Source organism: Oncorhynchus masou, chromosome 25 (assembly GCF_036934945.1).
Source record: "Oncorhynchus masou masou isolate Uvic2021 chromosome 25, UVic_Omas_1.1, whole genome shotgun sequence".
NCBI classification, from domain to species: domain Eukaryota; kingdom Metazoa; phylum Chordata; class Actinopteri; order Salmoniformes; family Salmonidae; genus Oncorhynchus; species Oncorhynchus masou.
The window spans coordinates 26,422,769-26,444,346 of NC_088236.1; the positions used below are offsets into that span (position 1 = coordinate 26,422,769).

Genomic DNA, 21,578 nt, shown 5'->3' on the forward strand with positions numbered 1-21,578 from the left:
TGCTAGTCACACAGGCCTATTTGGAAAACAACACTACAAAAAAGTGTTGTGTACAAATGTCTCAAAATGATTGTGGACACAATCCATCATATCTACTCATAATTTAAAATGATTCACATGACCATGTGAAGACAGGCAAATCAAAACATTTGGATTCATTGCATAGAAAACGTCTTCTACAAAAGAGCGCAATAGCAAGCAAGACACTTCCAGTTTATACTGTATGTGAGCCTGAGAAATGGAACTTCTCTTTATGGGAATAACAGAACAATATGGAGGTCTGGGTCCATCATGGGAAAACAGATGCTTCGCACACATAAAAATCACAAATGTAAGCAAACACGTAAAAGGGTTTAATTGACATTGGTGCTCAAGGGTGCTGGGCATCCCATAACACAATCAGGGCACCACTATGATCATGTGGTCCCACATAAATGACTGTATGTATTTTGGTCCAGCCCATTGTTTTAGGCACCCTGAAGAGTCACTGCATGTAACAGAATACTCCATGTATCAAAGGTATTAAAAAAATAAAAAGACAGCAACTGCCTTCAAGGAAACAATAGCTTAACCATGTAAAGTAGGGAAAAAAGGAAATTAAAAACAACACAAAAACCCCACGTAGAAAGCTGAAGGTAGTATTGGGCTGTGTTTCAGTGTGTGTGTGTGTGTGTGTGTGTGTGTGTTAGGCCTCGAAGCGTTTGGGGCAGACCATGGGTGCGACCAGGGTCCAGATGTAGAGGATGAGACACACCCAGCACGACGCCATCTTGATCCAGAACACCGACCAGCTGCCATCCAGCAGCTTATCTATCTTATGGTTGTCATAGCTACAGGAAAACAAACATATAACACACTTAGTGTTATGCTGAACTTAAATGAATAACTACAGAGACACAAGCTAGTTAAAGTTTCCCTAGTAACTCTTCCACTTGCTGGAACCTAGTGTAAAGTGTTTCCTCAGCAACTCTTCTACTTACTGGAACCTAGTGTAAAGTGTTTCCTCAGCAACTCTTCTACTTACTGGAACCTAGTGTAAAGTGTTTCCTCAGCAACTCTTCTACTTACTGGAACCTAGTGTAAAGTGTTTCCTCAGCAACTCTTCTACTTACTGGAACCTAGTGTAAAGTGTTTCCTCAGCAACTCTTCTACTTACTGGAACCTAGTGTAAAGTGTTTCCTCAGCAACTCTTCTACTTACTGGAACCTAGTGTAAAGTGTTTTCATGTCTTCAGCAACCTCTTCTACTTACTGGAACCTAGTGTAAAGTGTTTCCTCAGCAACTCTTCTACTTACTGGAACCTAGTGTAAAGTGTTTCCTCAGCATCTCTTCCACTTGCTGGAACCTAGTGTAAAGTGTTTCCTCAGAACCTAGTGTAAAACTCAGCATCTCTTACTGGAACCTAGTGTAAAGTGTTTCCTCAGCAACTCTTCCACCTGGAACCTAGTGTAAAGTGTTTCCTCAGCAACTCTTCTACTTACTGGAACCTAGTAAAGTGTTTCCTCAGCATCTCTCCGAATAACTGGAAAGTGTTTCCTCAGCAACTCTTCTACTTACTGGAACCTAGTGTAAAGTGTTTCCTCAGCATCTCTCCGAATAACTGGAACCTAGTGTAAAGTGTTTCCTCAGCAACTCTTCTACTTACTGGAACCTAGTGTAAAGTGTTTCCTCAGCAACTCTTCTACTTACTGGAACCTAGTGTAAAGTGTTTCCTCAGCAACTCTTCTACTTACTGGAACCTAGTGTAAAGTGTTTCCTCAGCAACTCTTCTACTTACTGGAACCTAGTGTAAAGTGTTTCCTCAGCAACTCTTCCACTTGCTGGAACCTAGTGTAAAGTGTTTCCTCAGCATGTCTTCCACTTGCTGGAACCTAGTGTAAAGTGTTTCCTCAGCAACTCTTCTACTTGCTGGAACCTAGTGTAAAGTGTTTCCTCAGCAACTCTTCTACTTACTGGAACCTAGTGTAAAGTGTTTCCTCAGCATGTCTTCCACTTGCTGGAACCTAGTGTAAAGTGTTTCTCAGCAACTCTTCTGCTGGAACCTAGTGTAAACTGGAACCTAGTGTAAAGTGTTTCCTCAGCAACTCTTCTACTTACTGGAACCTAGTGTAAAGTGTTTCCTCAGCAACTCTCCGAATAACTGGAACCTAGTTAAAGTTTCCCCAGTAGCTCTACTACAAGTTACATTTATAACAGCAACTCTCATAACTGGAACCAAGTTAAAGTTTCCCCAGTAACTCTTCTACTTACTGGAACCTAGTGTAAAGTGTTTCCTCAAGTTTCCTGGAACCAGTATCTCTCCTACTGACTGGAACCTAGTGTAAAGTTTCCCCAGTAAACTCTTCTACTTACTGGAACCTAGTGTAAAGTGTTTCCTCAGTGACTCTTCTACTTACTGGAACCATAGTGTAAAGTTTCCCCAGTATCTCTTCTACTTACTGGAACCTAGTGTAAAGTGTTTCCTCAGTGACTCTTCTACTTACTGGAACCTAGTTAAAGTTTCCCCAGTAGCTCTACTACAAGTTACATTTATAACAGCAACTCTCATAACTGGAACCAAGTTAAAGTTTCCCCAGTAACTCTTCTACTTACTGGAACCTAGTGTAAAGTTTCCCCAGTATCTCTCCTACTGACTGGAACCTAGTGTAAAGTTTCCCCAGTGACTCTTCTACTTACTGGAACCAGTTGGTGACTGTCATCATGACATACATTGCACCCAGGAAGAAGACAAAGTGGAAGTAGGTGTAGCTGTAGATGGTTCCCCCTCTCTCATCATACAGAACATTTTGGCCTCCCCCAGTCTTCTCCTCATCATAGTCATCTGGACAACACAACCCCAACATCACAGCAACATTATTACAACCTTACATCATCGCAGCAACATATACATGTATGATGGACAGAATATTTTCTACCCAATAACACTCTGACCATTTAATATTCCTGATTTCTTTCCATTTTCCTGGTCTATACTATATGTCTCTCCCTCCCCTTTTCCGGACAGGAAACTCCCTGAAGATCAGTAGGTTTCCTGAGAAGGGCTCCTGTTTTCTTAATTCATTGTAATGTTCTAAACTGTACATCTGCTTATTTCTCTGTGTAATAAATTCCTAAATGAAATGACGTGCTGTTCTTTCCCTGGCTGCAGTGCTGCTATCTCCCACCAGAAGGCAGATGCAGCCTTCTCTCAGGTCTACTGCTACCATCTGATTGGTCTAGCTCCACACCACCATAGTCCCTTCCTGGTAACACTGACATCATCTCTGGTTACTGACCAATGCTGTTCCTGCACCTTAACTGTTAATATGTGTATGAGAGAACATACAAGAACACTGCCTCTTTCTGCTGGTGTTGCAGTAGGGAGATGATAGAAAGAGAACAGTGGGAGGGAGAGAGAATATGTGGGTATTTACCTGTGTCATCTCCAAAGCAGAAACAGCAGCGAGCTCTCTGAAGAAGAGAGGGGAGTTAGTACAACAGGAATGTACCAACCAATCAACTATACATCCCCATTTCACTAAACACACACGTACACACACACTAAGCGTGTGTGTGTGTGTGTGTGTGTGTGTGTGAGAGAGAGAGTAGGTCTTCTTACCTCAGTCTCAGGCATGCTGTTCCTACACACACGCAGTGCTGCAGAGCTTCGTCTGGTGGTGGACGTCAAACTACACACACAAACACACACACCAGTAAGCATTCCGTAGAACTGTGTATACCACTACATATGACTAATAAAACTTGAAACACACGCACAGTAATGACAGAAGACATTTTCCCAGTAATTTGTGGTTGAGAATAGCTCAAGTCTTTTACAGAGACGACCACAGGAGATATGTCTGAGCTTAATGTGAAACACATGTGGACAGGCACTACAGATCCAGCCAATCACACACACCCTCTGAACAGCACCAGCCAATCAAAAACACTTTCACATCTGCTCAAGCCAATAAGACATGACCTCACTGCAGCTACAGATCTCTAACCTGGAAGCATTCTAATAGTCTAAAGAGCACAGCCCCTATCCTCTCTGCACTGATCTAAAAACACAGGATAGGTGACAGCAACACGTGTGTCGTTGGGAATTTTAGGTTGTTCAGGTGTGGAAATGCTGAATTCAAAAGATAAGGGGAACCACAGCGGTATGTTTAAGGTTTATCACAGACAGTGTGCACACAAGGGTAGACAGAAACATTCTCCAAAGACTCAAGCTCTAAGCCCTCATTATATCCCCCCAAGCTGGGATCAGGAGTCACAGAGGTTGAGCATCCTTATCTGTTTGTTTTCTCAGGCCCAGGGTCAGTACCAGGCTCAGTTCCAAGGCCCAGGGTCAGTACCAGGCTCAGTACCAGGCTCAGGGTCAGTACCAGGCTCAGTACCAGGCCCAGGGTCAGTATCAGGCTCAGTACCAGGCCCAGGGTCAGTACCAGGCCCAGGGTCAGTACCAGGCTCTGTACCTGGCCCAGGGTCAGTACCAGGGTCAGTACCAGGCTCAGTACCAGGCTCAGGGTCAGTACCAGGCTCAGGGTCAGTACCAGGCTCAGTACCTGGCCCAGGGTCAGTACCAGGCTCAGTTCCAGGTTCAGGGTCAGTACCAGGCTCAGTTCCAGGCTCAGGGTCAGTACCAGGCTCAGTACCAGGGTCAGTACCAGGCTCAGGGTCAGTACCAGGCTCAGTACCTGGCCCAGGGTCAGGACCAGGGTCAGTACCAGGCTCAGTTCCAGGTTCAGGGTCAGTACCAGGCTCAGTTCCAGGCTCAGGGTCAGTACCAGGCTCAGTACCAGGCTCAGGGTCAGTACCAGGCTCAGTACCTGGCCCAGGGTCAGTACCATGGTCAGTACCAGGCTCAGTTCCAGGCTCAGGGTCAGTACCAGGCTCAGTGTCAGTACCAGGCTCAGTGTCAGTACCAGGCTCAGTACCAGGCCCAGTACCAGGGTCAGTTCCAGGCTCAGGGTCAGTACCAGGCTCAGTACCAGGCTCAGGGTCAATACCAGGCTCAGTACCTGGCCCAGGCTCAGTACCAGGCCCAGGGTCAGTACCAGGCCCAGTACCAGGCCCAGGGTCAGTACCAGGCCCAGTACCAGGCTCAGTACCAGGCCCAGTACCAGGCTCAGTACCAGGCCCAGTACCAGACTCAGTAACAGGCCCAGGGTCAGTACCAGGCCCAGGCTCAGTAACAGGCTCAGGGTCAGTACCAGGCTCAGTACCAGGCTCAGGGTCAGTACCAGGCTCAGTAACAGGCCCAGGGTCAGTACCAGGCTCAGGGTCAGTACCAGGCTCAGTATCAGGGTCAGTACCAGGCCATAACATAACTGTGTGTGTCTTACCAGGAGTAGAGCACACAGCCGAACATGATGACAGTTCCCACTATTGATACAATCCTCTTGTCGCTCTCTGATCCAGAGTTGAAGGGAAACACACAAACTGTCGTATTCACCCCATTAACCTCCAACACTAAAGAGAAACAGAGAGAGAGAGAGAGAAAAGGAGAGGATGAAGAATGAGAGAAAACAGGAAAAAGAGGAGGATAATATTTACGTTTGTTAGTACTGGAGAGCTGCAAGGGCACATCGGACCAGAACACAGTTTAAATGGAGGCATTTTAAGTACAATTTAACAAAAAGCTCTGATGAAGGCCTTGAGGCCGATTCGTAAGTTTAATAAAGAAAAGTGATACTTTAAAGGGTTTCTCTTTACTTTCATGTTATTCAATTGTTACTATGCACCTGCAAGAAAGATGTGCAAGTGCCTTTTGAATTTTAAGTGAAATTTAACAACATGCAAACACATAAAACCTGTTAATAGGTCAATCAGATAAGCAATGAAACACTGGAGCTCCATGGCTGAGCCTCCAGTCTACTTACTCTCTTTGGGCTTGCTGGAGAAGGCTGAGAAGGTGAGGTACATGACGTACACACTGATCACTCCTGGCTGGAGCAGGCCAGACTTAGGCTGGACTGGAGGGAGAACAGAAGGACTGTTAAAGTGTGTGTGTGTGTGTGTGTGTGTGTTCCAGTGTGTGTTCCAGTGTGTGTTCCAGTGTGTGTTCCAGTGTGTGTTCCAGTGTTTGTATAGCCTATACTAACGTCTCTGTATGAAGGGCGATACAGCCAGCAGGGTGACTATGAGACAGAGGCTGCTGTTGATCCCCAGGAACAACTTGTTGAGCAGACAAGCCTGAGAGTGTGTGTAGAACAGAGCCATGAACACCACAGCTCCTACTGCCATACTGAACAGCACCAAGGTGACCATGGCCAGTGCTCCATACCACAGACGGTTGTCGTTCACACCTGAACTCCTAAGGATGGGAGGAAGAGAGATGGAGGGAAGGATGGGAGGAAGAGAGAGATGGAGGGAAGGATAAGAGGAAGAGAGAGATGGAGGGAAGGATAAGAGGAAGAGAGAGATGGAGGGAAGGATAAGAGGAAGAGAGAGATGGAGGGAAGGATAAGAGGAAGAGAGAGATGGAGGGAAGGATAAGAGGAAGAGAGAGATGGAGGGAAGGATAAGAGGAAGAGAGAGATGGAGAGGGAAGGATGGGAGGAAGAGAGAGATGGAGGGAAGGATAAGAGGAAGAGAGAGATGGAGGGAAGGATAAGAGGAAGAGAGAGATGGAGGGAAGGATAAGAGGAAGAGAGAGATGGAGGGAAGGATAAGAGGAAGAGAGAGATGGAGGGAAGGATAAGAGGAAGAGAGAGATGGAGGGAAGGATAAGAGGAAGAGAGAGATGGAGGGAAGGATGGGAGGGAAGGATGGGAGAGAGAGATGGAGGGAAGGATAAGAGGAAGAGAGAGATGGAGGGAAGGATAAGAGGAAGAGAGAGATGGAGGGAAGGATAAGGGAAGAGAGATGGAGGGAAGGATAAGAGGAAGAGAGAGATGGAGGGAAGGATAAGAGGAAGAGAGAGATGGAGGGAAGGATAAGAGGAAGAGAGAGATGGAGGGAAGGATAAGAGGAAGAGAGAGATGGAGGGAAGGATAAGAGGAAGAGAGAGATGGAGGGAAGGATAAGAGGAAGAGAGAGATGGAGGGAAGGATGGGAGGAAGAGAGAGATGGAGGGAAGGATAAGAGGAAGAGAGAGATGGAGGGAAGGATAAGAGGAAGAGAGAGATGGAGGGAAGGATGGGAGGAAGAGAGAGATGGAGGGAAGGATAGGAGGAAGAGAGAGATGGAGGGAAGGATAAGAGGAAGAGAGAGATGGAGGGAAGGATAAGAGGAAGAGAGAGATGGAGGGAAGGATAAGAGGAAGAGAGAGATGGAGGGAAGGATAAGAGGAAGAGAGAGATGGAGGGAAGGATAAGAGGAAGAGAGAGATGGAGGGAAGGATAAGAGGGAAGAGAGAGATGGAGGGAAGGATGGGAGGAAGAGAGAGATGGAGGGAAGGATAAGAGGAAGAGAGAGATGGAGGGAAGGATAAGAGGAAGAGAGAGATGGAGGGAAGGATGGGAGGAAGAGAGAGATGGAGGGAGGATGGGAGGAAGAGAGATGGAGGGAAGGATGGGAGGAAAAGAGAGATGGAGGGAAGGATGGGAGGAAGAGAGAGATGGAGGGAAGGATGGGAGGAAGAGAGAGATGGAGGGAAGGATGGGAGGAAGAGAGAGATGGAGGGAAGGATGGGAGGAAGAGAGATGGATGGATGGGAGGAAGGAGGATGGGAGGAGGATGGGAGGAAGAGAGAGATGGAGGGAAGGATGGGAGGAAGAGAGAGATGGAGGGAAGGATGGGAGGAAGAGAGAGATGGAGGGAAGAATGGGAGGAAGAGAGAGGGGGATATAGTTATATTTTATTCCTGAGGCTTGCCAACAACCCTAAACAAGACAGGTTTAGGGTTGTTGGCAAAACTTCCACATCCAGATTACTTTTACTCAGAGCTCCCCAACCCCATCGACACACAGACACAAACACACAAATACACACAGATGCACTAGTATTGATAGATTAACCAACATTTCGGTTGACCGCTCCATTTGCTTCCGTTTTTTCCTGTGAGCTCAATGTGCACATTCAGTTTCTTTAGAGATAAATCAGAGCCAGCCTGAAGTGTGCAATGTAGAGTTGTAGTTTTCAACAGGCAAATATTCGACAAAGTTTAGCTCATAAAACGTGGCAATTAACTACAATGACCATAATCCATTGCACATGTACTTTTCCGGTCTGTGTTTCTTTTATGCCTGCCACGGAGGAGGCAGAAGAAGACTCAATCGTGAGGGGATATAGAGAGCAGCCGTTGCTTTGTGAGGTACAATATATATACAAAAGTATGTGGACACCCCTTAAAATTAGCGGATTCGGCCGTTTCAGTCACACCCATTGCTGACAGGTGTATAAAATCGAGCACACAGCCATGCAATCTCCATAGACAAACATTGGCAGTAGAATGGCCTTACTGAAGAGCTCAGTGACTTTCATTGTGGCACCTTCATAGGATGCCACCTTTGTAACAAGTCAGTTCATAAAATGCCGACCCTGCGAGAGCTGCCCCGGTCAACTGTAAGTGCTGTTATTGTGAAGTGGAAATGTCTAGGAACAACAACGGCTTAGCCTCGAAGTGGTAGGCCACACAAGCTCACAGAACGGAACCGCAGAGTGCTGAAGCACATAAAATTTGTCTGTCCTTGGATGCAACACCCACTACCGAGTTCAAACTGCCTCTGGAAGCAACGTCAGCACAATAACTGTTCGTTGGAAGCTTCATGAAATCGGCTTCCATAGCCAAGCAGCCGCACACAAGACTAAGTTCACCATGCGCAATTCCAAGCGTCGGCTGGAGTGGTGTAAAGCTTGCCGCCATTGGACTCTGGAGTGATGAATCACGCTTTGCTATCAGGCAGTCCGACGGACAAATCTGGTTTTGGCGGATGCCACTACCTGCCCCGAGAACACTACCTGCCCCAATGCTTCCAACTTTGTGGCAATGGTTTAGGGAAGGCCCTATACCCTGTGCACAAAGCGAGGTCCATACAGAAATGGTTTGTCAAGATCAGTGTGGAAGAACTTGACTGGCCTGCACAGAGACCTGACCTCAAACCCACAGAACACCTTTGGGATGAATTGGAACGCCAACTGCGAGCCAGATCTAATCGCCCAACATCAGTGCCCGACCTAATGCTCTTGTGGCTGAATGGAAGCAAGTCCCCGCAGCAATGTTCCAACATTTAAGTGGGAAGCCTTCCCAGAAGAGTGGACTCTGTTATAGCAGCAAAGGGGGGACCAACTCCATATTAATGCCCATGATATTGGAATGAGATGTTCAACCAGCTGGGGTCCACATGGTTTTGGTAATGTAGTGCATCTCCACTTGAAAAGACATGATCTAAGTGATTGATAGTTGGTATTCAGCAGTCATAGAGGACTTTACTTTATTTACTTTGAAGATGTATAAAATAGGGATTTTGTCAGACAGCATATGCAGCAGCCCTATAGAGATGAGATGATGACTTGGAATAAAATAATAGTCTTTAAATAAAACAAATGTAATATGTAAAGTGAATAAGTGATGGTAAATAAGCGATAAGCAGTAATGAGCGGTCACGACCATCATGGGATTTTATTAATAGTTTTATTCTGTGTTGTTACAGCATTCAACCCAAAGAATCGAAACTGAAATCGAAAACGTGACTATTTTTTAAATAATTTAACTAAAACCGAACCACCCTCAAAAAGCACTAATAGCTCAGCACTAAGATACACAGACACAAACACACAAACACACAAACACACACACACACACACACACACGGCTGCAGGGTAATTGCAGTGACCTCTTGCCTTATATTCCCAGTCAGTAAAAATGGACAAACAGACTCTAAAAAGTGATCCCCTGCCACCCTCATTTCTATTGTGAGTGTGTGTGTGTCTCAGAGGGGGAGAGGAAACTGTGGGTATACACTCCGCTGTCATGTGCATCCTGTCTGCAACTTAAGACACTGACCAAACCCTCCTTTGTACTGTATACAACAAGACACAATAGCTCTCTCCCTCTGTTTCTCTCTCTCTATACCTCTGTTTCTCTCTCTCTATCCCTCTGTTTCTCTCTCTCTATCCCTCTGTTTCTCTCTCTCTATCCCTCTGTTTCTCTCTCTCTCTCCCTCTGTTTCTCTCTCTCTATACCTCTGTTTCTCTCTCTCTATCCCTCTGTTTCTCTCTCTCTATCCCTCTGTTTCTCTCTCTCTATCCCTCTGTTTCTCTCTCCCTCTGTTTCTCTCTCTCTCTCCCTCTGTTTCTCTCTCTCTCTCTCCCTCTGTTTCTCTCTCTCTCTCTCCCTCTGTTTCTCTCTCTCTCTCCCCCTCTGTTTCTCTCTCTCTCTCTCCCCCTCTGTTTCTCTCTCTCTCCCTATGTTTCTCTCTCTCTCTATCCCTCTGTTTCTCTCTCTCTCTTTCCCTGTTTCTCTCTCTCTGTTTCTCTCCCTCCCTCTTTCTCTCTCTCTCCTCTGTTTCTCTCTCTCCCTCTGTTTCTCTCTCTCCCTCTGTTTCTCTCTCTCCCTCTGTTTCTCTCTCTCCCTCTGTTTCTCTCTCTCTCCCTCTGTTTCTCTCTCTCTCCCTCTGTTTCTCTCTCTCTATCCCTCTGTTTCTCTCTCTCTCTATCCCTCTGTTTCTCTCTCTCTATCCCTCTGTTTCTCTCTCTCTCTATCCCTCTGTTTCTCTCTCTCTCTCTCTATCTGTTTCTCAAGGAAATTGTGGGTATACACTCCGTTGTCATGTGCATCCTGTCTGCAACTTAAGACACTGACCAAACCCTCCTTTGTACTGTATACAACAAGACACAATAGCTCTCTCCCTCTGTTTCTCTCTCTCTATACCTCTGTTTCGCTCTCTCTCTCTCTATCCCTCTGTTTCTCTCTCTCTATCCCTCTGTTTCTCTCTCTCTATCCCTCTGTTTCTCTCTCTCTCTTTCCCTCTGTTTCTCTCTCTCTCTTTCCCTCTGTTTCTCTCTCTCTGTTTCTCTCCCTCCCTCTTTCTCTCTCTCTCCCTCTGTTTCTCTCTCTCCCTCTGTTTCTCTCTCTCTCCCTCTGTTTCTCTCTCTCTCCCTCTGTTTCTCTCTCTCTCCCTCTGTTTCTCTCTCTCTCCCTCTGTTTCTCTCTCTCTATCCCTCTGTTTCTCTCTCTCTATCCCTCTGTTTCTCTCTCTCTATCCCTCTGTTTCTCTCTCTCTATCCCTCTGTTTCTCTCTCTCTCTATCCCTCTGTTTCTCTCTCTCTCTATCCCTCTGTTTCTCTCTCTCTATCCCTCTGTTTCTCTCTCTCTCTATCCCTCTGTTTCTCTCTCTCTCTATCCCTCTGTTTCTCTCTCTCTCTCTATCTGTTTCTCAAGGAAATTGTGGGTATACACTCCGTTGTCATGTGCATCCTGTCTGCAACTTAAGACACTGACCAAACCCTCCTTTGTACTGTATACAACAAGACACAATAGCTCTCTCCCTCTGTTTCTCTCTCTCTATACCTCTGTTTCGCTCTCTCTCTCTCTATCCCTCTGTTTCTCTCTCTCTATCCCTCTGTTTCTCTCTCTCTATCCCTCTGTTTCTCTCTCTCTATCCCTCTGTTTCTCTCTCTCTATCTATCCCTCTGTTTCTCTCTCTCTATCTATCCCTCTGTTTCTCTCTCTCTATCCCTCTGTTTCTCTCTCTCTATCCCTCTGTTTCTCTCTCTCTCTATCCCCCTGTTTCTCTCTCTCTCTCCCTCTTTCTCTCTCTCTATCCCTCTCTCTCTCTCTCTGTTTCTCTCTCCCTCTTTCTCTCCCTCTTTCTCTCTCTCCCTCTTTCTCTCTATCCCTCTGTTTCTCTCTCTCTCTCTCTGTTTCTCTCTCTCTATCCCTCTGTTTCTCTCTCTCTATCCCTCTGTTTCTCTCTCTCTCTCTGTTTCTCTCTCCCTCTTTCTCTCTCTCTCTCTCCCTCTGTTTCTCTCTCTCTCTATCCCTCTGTTTCTCTCTCTCTATCCCTCTGTTTCTCTCTCTCTCTTTCCCTCTGTTTCTCTCTCTCTCCCTCTCCCTCTGTTTCTCTCTCTCTCCCTCTCCCTCTGTTTCTCGAGGAAATTGTGGGTATACACTCCGTTGTAATGTGCATCCTGTCTGCAACTTAAGACACTGACCAAACCCTCCTTTGTACTGTATACAACAAGACACAATAGCTCTCTCCCTCTGTTTCTCTCTCTCTATACCTCTGTTTCACTCTCTCTCTCTCCCTCTTTTTCTCTCTCTCTCTCCCCCTCTGTTTCTCTCTCTCTCTCTCCCCCTCTGTTTCTCTCTCTCTCTCTCCCCCTCTGTTTCTCTCTCTCTCTCTCCCCCTCTGTTTCTCTCTCTCTCCCTCCCCATCTGTTTCTCTCTCTCTCCCTATGTTTCTCTCTCTCTCTCTCCCTATGTTTCTCTCTCTCTCTATCCCTCTGTTTCTCTCTCTCTCTTTCCCTCTGTTTCTCTCTCTCTGTTTCTCTCTCCCTCCCTCTTTCTCTCCCTCTGTTTCTCTCTCTCCCTCTGTTTCTCTCTCTCCCTCTGTTTCTCTCTCTCCCTCTGTTTCTCTCTCTCCCTCTGTTTCTCTCTCTCCCTCTGTTTCTCTCTCTCCCTCTGTTTCTCGCTCTCCCTCTGTTTCTCGCTCTCCCTCTGTTTCTCTCGCTCTCCCTCTGTTTCTCTCGCTCTCCCTCTGTTTCTCTCGCTCTCCCTCTGTTTCTCTCGCTCTCCCTCTGTTTCTCTCGCTCTCCCTCTGTTTCTCTCGCTCTCCCTCTGTTTCTCTCACTCTCCCTCTGTTTCTCTCTCTCTATCCCTCTGTTTCTCTCTCTCTCTATCCCTCTGTTTCTCTCTCTCTCTCTATCTGTTTCTCAAGGAAATTGTGGGTATACACTCCGTTGTCATGTGCATCCTGTCTGCAACTTAAGACACTGACCAAACCCTCCTTTGTACTGTATACAACAAGACACAATAGCTCTCTCCCTCTGTTTCTCTCTCTCTATCCCTCTGTTTCTCTCTCTCTATCCCTCTGTTTCTCTCTCTCTATCCCTCTGTTTCTCTCTCTCTATCCCTCTGTTTCTCTCTCTATCCCTCTCTCTCTCTATCCCTCTGTTTCTCTCTCTCTCTCCCTCTGTTTCTCTCTCTCTATCCCTCTGTTTCTCTCTCTCTATCCCTCTGTTTCTCTCTCTCTATCCCTCTGTTTCTCTCTCTCTATCTATCCCTCTGTTTCTCTCTCTCTATCCCTCTGTTTAATGTCTCTATCCCTCTGTCTGCATCCTTAAGACTCTGACCTCTCCCTCTTTCTCTTTCTATCCCTGTCTACTCTCTCTGTTTCTCTCTAGCTCTTTCTCTCCCTCTTTCTCTCTCTCCCTCTTTCTCTCCCTCTTTCTCTCTCTCCCTCTTTCTCTCCCTCTTTCTCTCTATCCCTGTTTCTCTCTCTCTCTCTCTGTTTCTCTCTCTCTATCCCTCTGTTTCTCTCTCTCTCCCTCTGTTTCTCTCTCTCTCCCTCGGTTTCTCTCTCTCTCTCTGTTTCTCTCTCCCTCTTTCTCTCTCTCTCTCTCCCTCTGTTTCTCTCTCTCTCTATCCCTCTGTTTCTCTCTCTCTATCCCTCTGTTTCTCTCTCTCTCTTTCCCTCTGTTTCTCTCTCTCTCCCTCTCCCTCTGTTTCTCTCTCTCCCTCTCCCTCTGTTTCTCTGTATACACTCCGTTGTCATGTGCATCCTGTCTGCAACTTAAGACACTGACCAAACCCTCCTTTGTACTGTATACAACAAGTTTCTCCCTCTGTTTCTCTCTCTCTATACCTCTGTTTCACTCTCTCTCTCTCTCCCTCTGTTTCTCTCTCTCTCTCTCCCTCTTTTTCTCTCTCTCTCTCCCCCTCTTTTTCTCTCTCTCTCTCTCCCCCTCTGTTTCTCTCTCTCTCCCTATGTTTTCTCTCTCTCTATCCCTCTGTTTCTCCCTCCCTCTTTCTCTCTCTCTCCCTCTGTTTCTCTCTCTCTCCCTCTGTTTCTCTCTCTCCCTCTGTTTCTCTCTCTCCCTCTGTTTCTCTCTCTCCCTCTGTTTCTCTCTCTCCCTCTGTTTCTCTCTCTCCCTCTGTTTCTCTCTCTCCCTCTGTTTCTCTCTCTCTCCCTCTGTTTCTCTCTCTCTCTCCCTCTGTTTCTCTCGCTCTCCCTCTGTTTCTCTCGCTCTCCCTCTGTTTCTCTCTCTCTATCCCTCTGTTTCTCTCTCTCTCTATCCCTCTGTTTCTCTCTCTCTATCTGTTTCTCAAGGAAATTGTGGGTATACACTCCGTTGTCATGTGCATCCTGTCTGCAACTTAAGACACTGACCAAACCCTCCTTTGTACTGTATACAACAAGACACAATAGCTCTCTCCCTCTGTTTCTCTCTCTCTATACCTCTGTTTCGCTCTCTCTCTCTCTATACCTCTGTTTCGCTCTCTCTCTCTCTATCCCTCTGTTTCTCTCTCTCTATCCCTCTGTTTCTCTCTCTCTATCCCTCTGTTTCTCTCTCTCTATCCCTCTGTTTCTCTCTCTCTATCCCTCTGTTTCTCTCTCTCTATCTATCCCTCTGTTTCTCTCTCTCTATCTATCCCTCTGTTTCTCTCTCTCTATCTATCCCTCTGTTTCTCTCTCTCTATCCCCCTGTTTCTCTCTCTCTATCCCTCTCTCTCTCTCTCTCTGTTTCTTTCTCTCCCTCTTTCTCTCCCTCTTTCTCTCTATCCCTCTGTTTCTCTCTCTCTCTCTCTGTTTCTCTCTCTCTATCCCTCTGTTTCTCTCTCTCTCCCTCTGTTTCTCTCTCTCTCTCCCTCTGTTTCTCTCTCTCTCTCCCTCTGTTTCTCTCTCTCTCTCTGTTTCTCTCTCCCTCTTTCTCTCTCTCTCTCCCTCTTTCTCTCTCTCTCTCCCTCTGTTTCTCTCTCTCTCTATCCCTCTGTTTCTCTCTCTCTCTTTCCCTCTGTTTCTCTCTCTCTCCCTCTCCCTCTGTTTCTCTCTCTCTCCCTCTCCCTCTGTTTCTCTCTCTCTCCCTCTCCCTCTGTTTCTCTCTCTCTCCCTCTCCCTCTGTTTCTCGAGGAAATTGTGGGTATACACTCCGCTGTCATGTGCATCCTGTCTGCAACTTAAGACACTGACCAAACCCTCCTTTGTACTGTATACAACAAGACACAATAGCTCTCTCTCTCTATACCTCTGTTTCACTCTCTCTCTCTCTATCCCTCTTTTTCTCTCTCTCTATCCCTCTTTTTCTCTCTCTCTATCCCTCTGTTTCTCTCTCTCTCTCCCTCTGTTTCTTTCCCTCTCTCTCTCCCTCTGTTTCTTTCCCTCTCTCTCTCCCTCTGTTTCTCCCTCCCTCTGTTTCTCCCTCTCTCTCTCCCTCTGTTTCTCCCTCTGTCTCTCCCTCTGTTTCTCTCTCTCTCTCTCTCTCCCCCTCTGTTTCTCTCTCTCTCTCCCTCTGTTTCTCTCTCTCCCTCTGTTTCTCTCTCTCTCTCTCCCTCTGTTTCTCTCTCTTTCTCTCCCTCTGTTTCTCTCTCTCTCTCTCCCTCTGTTTCTCTCTCTCTCACTCTGTTTCTCTCTCTCTCTATCCCTCTTTTTCTCTCTCTCTATCCCTCTTTTTCTCTCTCTCTATCCCTCTTTTTCTCTCTCTCTATCCCTCTGTTTCTCTCCCTCTGTTTCTTTCCCTCTCTCTCCCTCTGTTTCTCTCTGTTTCTCCCTCCCTCTGTTTCTTCTCTCTCTCCCTCTGTTTCTCCCTCTGTCTCTCCCTCTGTTTCTCTCTCTCCCCTCTGTTTCTCTCTCTCTCTCCCTCTGTTTCTCTCTCTCCCTCCCTCTGTTTCTCTCTCTTTCTCTCCCTCTGTTTCTCTCTCTCTCTCTCCCTCTGTTTCTCTCTCTCTCCCTCTGTTTCTCTCCCTCTCCCCCTGTTTCTCTCCCTCTCCCCCTGTTTCTCTCTCTCCTCCTGTTTCTCTCTCTCTCCCCCTGTTTCTCTCTCTCCCCCTGTTTCTCTCTCTCCCCCTGTTTCTCTCTCTCCCCCTGTTTCTCTCTCTCCCCCTGTTTCTCTCTCTCCCCCTGTTTCTCTCTCTCTCCTCCTGTTTCTCTCTCTCCCCCTGTTTCTCTCTCTCCCCCTGTTTCTCTCTCTCCCCCTGTTTCTCTCTCTCCCCCTGTTTCTCTCTCTCCCCCTGTTTCTCTCTCTCCCCCTGTTTCTCTCTCTCTCCTCCTGTTTCTCCCTCTCTCCCCCTGTTTCTCTCTCTCCCCCTGTTTCTCTCTCTCCTCCTGTTTCTCTCCCTCTCTCCCTCTGTTTCTCTCCCTCTCTCCCTCTGTTTCTCTCCCTCTCTCCCTCTGTTTCTCTCCCTCTCTCCCTCTGTTTCTCTCCCTCTCTCCCTCTGTTTCTCTCCCTCTCTCCCTCTGTTTCTCTCCCCTCTCCCTCTGTTTTTCCCTCTCCCTCTGTTTCTCTCCCTCTCTCCCTCTGTTTTCTCCCTCTCTCCCTCTGTTTCTCTCTCTCCCTCTGTTTCTCTCCCTCTGTTTCTCTCCCTCTCTCCCTCTGTTTCTCTCCCTCTCTCCCTCTGTTTCTCTCCCTCTCTCCCTCTGTTTCTCTCCCTCTCTCCCTCTGTTTCTCTGTTTCTCTCCCTCTCTCCCTCTGTTTCTCTCCCTCTCTCCCTCTGTTTCTCTCCCTCTCTCCCTCTGTTTCTCTCCCTCTCTCCCTCTGTTTCTCTCCCTCTTCCCTCTGTTTCTCCCTCTCTCCCTCTGTTTCTCTCCCTCTCTCCCTCTGTTTCTCTCCCTCTCTCCCTCTGTTTCTCTCCCTCTCTCCCTCTGTTTCTCTCCCTCTCTCCCTCTGTTTCTCTCCCTCTCTCCCTCTGTTTCTCTCCCTCTCTCCCTCTGTTTCTCTCCCTCTCTCCCTCTCCCTCTCTCCCTCTGTTTCTCTCCCTCTCTCCCTCTGTTTCTCTCCCTCTCTCCCTCTGTTTCTCTCCCTCTCTCCCTCTGTTTCTCTCCCTCTCTCCCTCTGTTTCTCTCCCTCTCTCCCTCTGTTTCTCTCCCTCTCTCCCTCTGTTTCTCTCCCTCTCTCCCTCTGTTTCTCTCCCTCTCTCCCTCTGTTTCTCTCCCTCTCTCCCTCTGTTTCTTCCTCTCTCCTTTGGTTCCTCTCTCTCCATCTCTCTCTCTCTCTCCATTGGTTCCTCTCTCTCCTTCTCCCTGTTTCTCTCTCTCCCTTGGTTCCCCTCTCTCCATCTCCCTCTGTTTCTCTCTTTCTCTCTCTTTCCTGGGTTTCTTTCTCTATCTCCCCCTGTTTATGTCTCTCTCTCTCCCTCTGTTTCTCTCTCTCCCTGTTTTTCTCTCTCTCCATCTGTTTCTCGCTCGCTCTCTCACCTGTGTAAATAACATTACACAGGAGTCTATCCTGGCATCCTCCCCTCCTCTCTCTCTCTCCCTCCTTCATACTCTTCCATCTCCAAAATAAGCAATCATACATAAGGTTAATTCCTTCCACTTTCTAGTCCTCCTTCCTTCAACACAGCACAGGGATCCATCCTCTTTTCGTCCCGCTGTCCTCCGTTTCTCCATCCTTAGGTGCCACCTTCCTCTCTCCCTTCTCAACAACCCTACACATTATTCCCTTCCATATAACAGAAATACTGAAGTACTTTAGGCTTGGAGGATGTGTGTCGATCCTATGTAATGATGTAATTCTGTATTTATGTGTGACTGTTTTGGCTGAAAACATAAAATAAAGCAGCAGGACAAAGAGAGCTTTATTAATAGTATTGGTGTTGTTGTTGTTCTCACCAGTTAGTGTTCCATCTGTGAGCAAATTCCACCAGCAGCATGAGCTGGATCAGCAGGAAGATGAACCCTCCTCCGGCTGCAACATACCTCCACACTGAGGAGAGACAGAGAGAGGAGGAGAGAGGAAAATACAAGAGAGAGAGAGACAGAGGAGGAGAGAGGAAAAGAAGAGAGAGACAGAGAGTAAAGAGAAAAAGACAAGATAGAAACAGAGAAAGGAGAGAGGAAAAGACGAGAGACAGAGAGAGGAAAAGACGAGAGAAACAGAAAGAGGAGGAGAGGAAAAGACAAGATAGACAGAGAGAGAGGAGAGAGGAAAAGACAAGAGAGACAGAGGTGATGAGAGATGCTCAACATGAGTCATGCTCAACATGAGCTCCTGATATATTTCATATTTCTTTGTTTTTAGAATGAGATAAACACTCTAATCGAAAAAGAATTCCAGACAAGAAGTGATGAACAGCAACTCTATTCATTCAGAATAGAATAGTAACTTTGCGTTTCAAGTTAAGAACTTTTGTCTCTAGCTAGCTACACAACAAAGACCTAGCCAGCAGACTAACAAGCTAGCCAGAAGAAACGAGCTTGAACAAACCTAGCAAGGGGAGTTAATACAACTACATCAAACGACCAAACTGAGTGGTGCACGGACTAACTTTAAACATATCTTCTGTTTTTTTTGTGTGAGGATTTGTCCCTCTTTTTGTTGGTTTTTGAACTAAATTAGCGCTTGCCATTGCAATGGGGCAGCAGAACAGCGCAGCAATAGCAGTAGTAGCAGAGCCCACAGGCACCATGTCCCCATTCCCCCTCAGCGCAGAATCCATTCTCTACCATAAGAGGCCAAAAATGACAACGAGGAAAGCTTTTAAACAGAAACTACTAAAGGGGAGGCCAGAAACACTTTTTGCAGACCTCTACAAAAACGATGACTTGAGTAATCTCATCTTCCTCACTGACCAGCCAAATGCATGGAGCTCAGCAGTCAGCTCTCACTACCCATCCATAAAGAAAGAGGGAATCTGAAATGGGTGGAAGCTGAAAGTCAAAGTGACAGATGACCCTGACAGCACCATGATAACAATCAACCTCTACAAGACTGAGACTGTCATGGTGCAAGGTAACATTAGGCTGTTTGAAACAGACTTTCAGACCATTAAGGAAAGAGCAGAGAGAGAGAAGGACACCACCAGTGACATGCCCTCTCACAAGACAAACTTAACCAGCACCACCCTCACCTCTACTCTCCCCACCCAAAAAGGCACATCCAGCACCTCTCTTCCCACCATAGTGGAGGACACGCCCCAGGAGGAGAGCGACCCCCTCAGTGCAGAGCAGGCTCAGGTCCTCCTCACCACCATGGCTGCCATGAGGGATGAGTTCACCAAACTGGAGGGGGAGGTGGTCCTGCTGAGAGAGAGCGTGAGCAAACAGCAACCAGACAACCACACCTAACCAAGGTGAGGACAGAGCAGGACAGCAGCCTTGCAACACAGCTGAAAGAAGTTCAGCAAGAGAGAGATGGACTCAAGAGAGAGCTGGCTAATCTAAGAAAGGAGGTGAGAGAGCTCCAAAAAGACAGGCAGAACAGTAACAATGATCTGACCACACTAAGAGAGGAGCTGCAGGAGAGAAAGAGAACAGGCTGCAGGAGCAGCTAGAACACCACTCTATGACCTTTCCTCACACAGCAGAGGAGCCCAGCTCAATCAGCCAGGCTTCCCCAGCCCTGCCCTCACACAGCAGAGGAGCCCAGCTCAACCAGCCAGGCTTCCCCAGCCCTGCCCTCACACAGCAGAGGAGCCCAGCTCAACCAGCCAGGCTTCCCCAGCCCTGCCCTCACACAGCAGAGGAGCCCCGCTCAACCAGCCAGGCTTCCCCAGCCCTGCCCTCACACAGCAGAGGAGCCCAGCTCAACCAGCCAGGCTTCCCCAGCCCTGCCTGCTGCACCCCTCCTCCCCAACCCACAGAACAGCCTCCCACTGACAGCGGCACCAGCACAGACCAGCCACACCCCAGCTCCAACACCCACCAGCCCCCCCCTCTGCCCCCTCCAGTCCAGAAGAAACACTGGCTGACATCGTCCTGTTGATGGACTCAAATGGGAAGTTTGTTCAGGAGAAGAAACTTTTCCCTCGACACAAAAGGAGAAAGGTGTGGTGCCCAACGACAGAGGGCCATGGAGCTGCTTGATAAGGCCCATCTCGGGTCGCCAAGCCACATAATCATACACACCGGAAGCAACGACCTGCGTGCTCAGCAGGAGAGGGTGACGACTTCACTACGGGGAGTGATTGAGAAGGCCTCCGCAATCTTCCCCAACTCAAGAATTGTGGTGTCAACCCTTCTATAGAGGAAGGACTTCCACCCTGCCACAATCCAAAGAATAAACGCCAGCCTATCCCAGGACTGTGCCCTGCGATCCAATGTACAACTGGCCCACCATCCCACCCTCGATCTGGACTGTCTCTATGACCATGTTCACTTGTACAAGGACGTCGCTTTAAACCGCAGTCCGACCTCTCCGGCCAGGAACAGCGGAGCAATCTCCACCCCTACAAGATCACCCCGGACCAGCACCCTGGAACCCCCAGCCACGACCACAGCACCACTAACCTCAATGCCCACCACAGCCAGCGCAGCACAGACCACCCCAGCCCAGCTTCAGAGCCACCCAGACGAGGCCTCCCACCCCCTGCCCCCCACCGCAGACCCACACTTGGAGGAGCCACAGCTCAGCAGGCAGAGCTACGCACAGGTTGTGAGAGGAGCAACTGGCCCAGCCCCCACCAACCAAATGAGTGACATTAAACAAATGCTGAGTCTACTATACTCTTATGTGATAGGACGAGGGTCATGGTAAGATGAGCACAAGAACTCCACCAACCTCACACTACACCCACCCAAGTCGCATGACACAAATTCTATCTTAAATTATAAACAAATAACATTTGCATAATAAGAGTTAACTTTAATTGAAAAATCTTATTTTATTTGGATTGTGAGTGTTTCTCATTTTGAAGGTAAAGGGAGAAACAAAAGTTATGAAATCTTTTTATGTTGCATGTTGGAATTTACAAGGATCGAAGTGCTCTGCTTTTGGACTAAAGAGCAGAAACCCAGACTTCCTGAAATAAATTGATGATGTTGATATTGTAGTACTACAGGAAACATGGTGCAGAGGTGATGTTTCCACTGGCTGTCCACTAGGTTATAGGACGATAATCACACCATCCACTAAATTAAAAGGAATCAAACAGGGCAGAGACTCAGGGGGAATGCTAATATGGTATAAATCTGAACTAATTCATTCAATCGAATTGATCAAAACAGGAGAATTCATTATAAGGTTAAAAATCAACAAGGAGACCATCTTGACAGATAAAACCGTCTTCCTCTGTGCCACATGCATTCCCCCCTCAGAGTCACCCTACTTCAATGAAGACAGTTTCTCCATTCTAGAGGGGGGAATTAGTCACTTTTAGGCCCAAGGAAACGTACTGGTCTGTGGAGAACTGAATGCTGGAACAGCAGAAGAACAAGACACGATTAACAGTCATGGGGATAAACACCTACCAGGAAGCAACAACCTTTCCTTACCCACATACCCCCACAGAAACAACTATGACAAAGTGAAAAACAAAAACGGAATACAGCTCGTGAAGCTCTGTGGAACACTGGGTCTGTACATAGTCAATGGTAGGCTGAGAGGGGACTCTTTAGGTAGGTACACCTACAGCTCATCCCTTGGCAGCAGCACTGTAGACTACTTCCTCACCGACCTAAACCCAGAGTCTCTCAGAGCCTTCACAGTCAGCCCACTAACACCTCTCTCAGACCACAGTAAAATCACTTTGTATCTGAGAAGAGTAGAACCCAACC

At 47.4% G+C, this 21,578-nt stretch overlaps 1 protein-coding gene across 1 annotated transcript in view; it reads right to left on the minus strand.

The window, feature by feature from the left end:
• Positions 1-332: 332 nt before the first annotated feature.
• The window catches only part of LOC135513993 (serine incorporator 5-like), a 53,280-nt gene continuing 32,034 nt past the window's right edge, over positions 333-21,578 (minus strand). The window contains exons 5-12 of the mRNA XM_064937079.1: positions 17,697-17,790; positions 6,087-6,298; positions 5,865-5,957; positions 5,328-5,454; positions 3,599-3,668; positions 3,414-3,450; positions 2,677-2,821; positions 333-830 (exon numbers count right to left, since the gene is read on the minus strand). Of these exons, the coding sequence (XP_064793151.1) occupies positions 686-830; positions 2,677-2,821; positions 3,414-3,450; positions 3,599-3,668; positions 5,328-5,454; positions 5,865-5,957; positions 6,087-6,298; positions 17,697-17,790 (923 nt within the window). The 3' untranslated portion in view covers positions 333-685. The remainder of the gene's footprint in view (positions 831-2,676; positions 2,822-3,413; positions 3,451-3,598; positions 3,669-5,327; positions 5,455-5,864; positions 5,958-6,086; positions 6,299-17,696; positions 17,791-21,578) is intronic.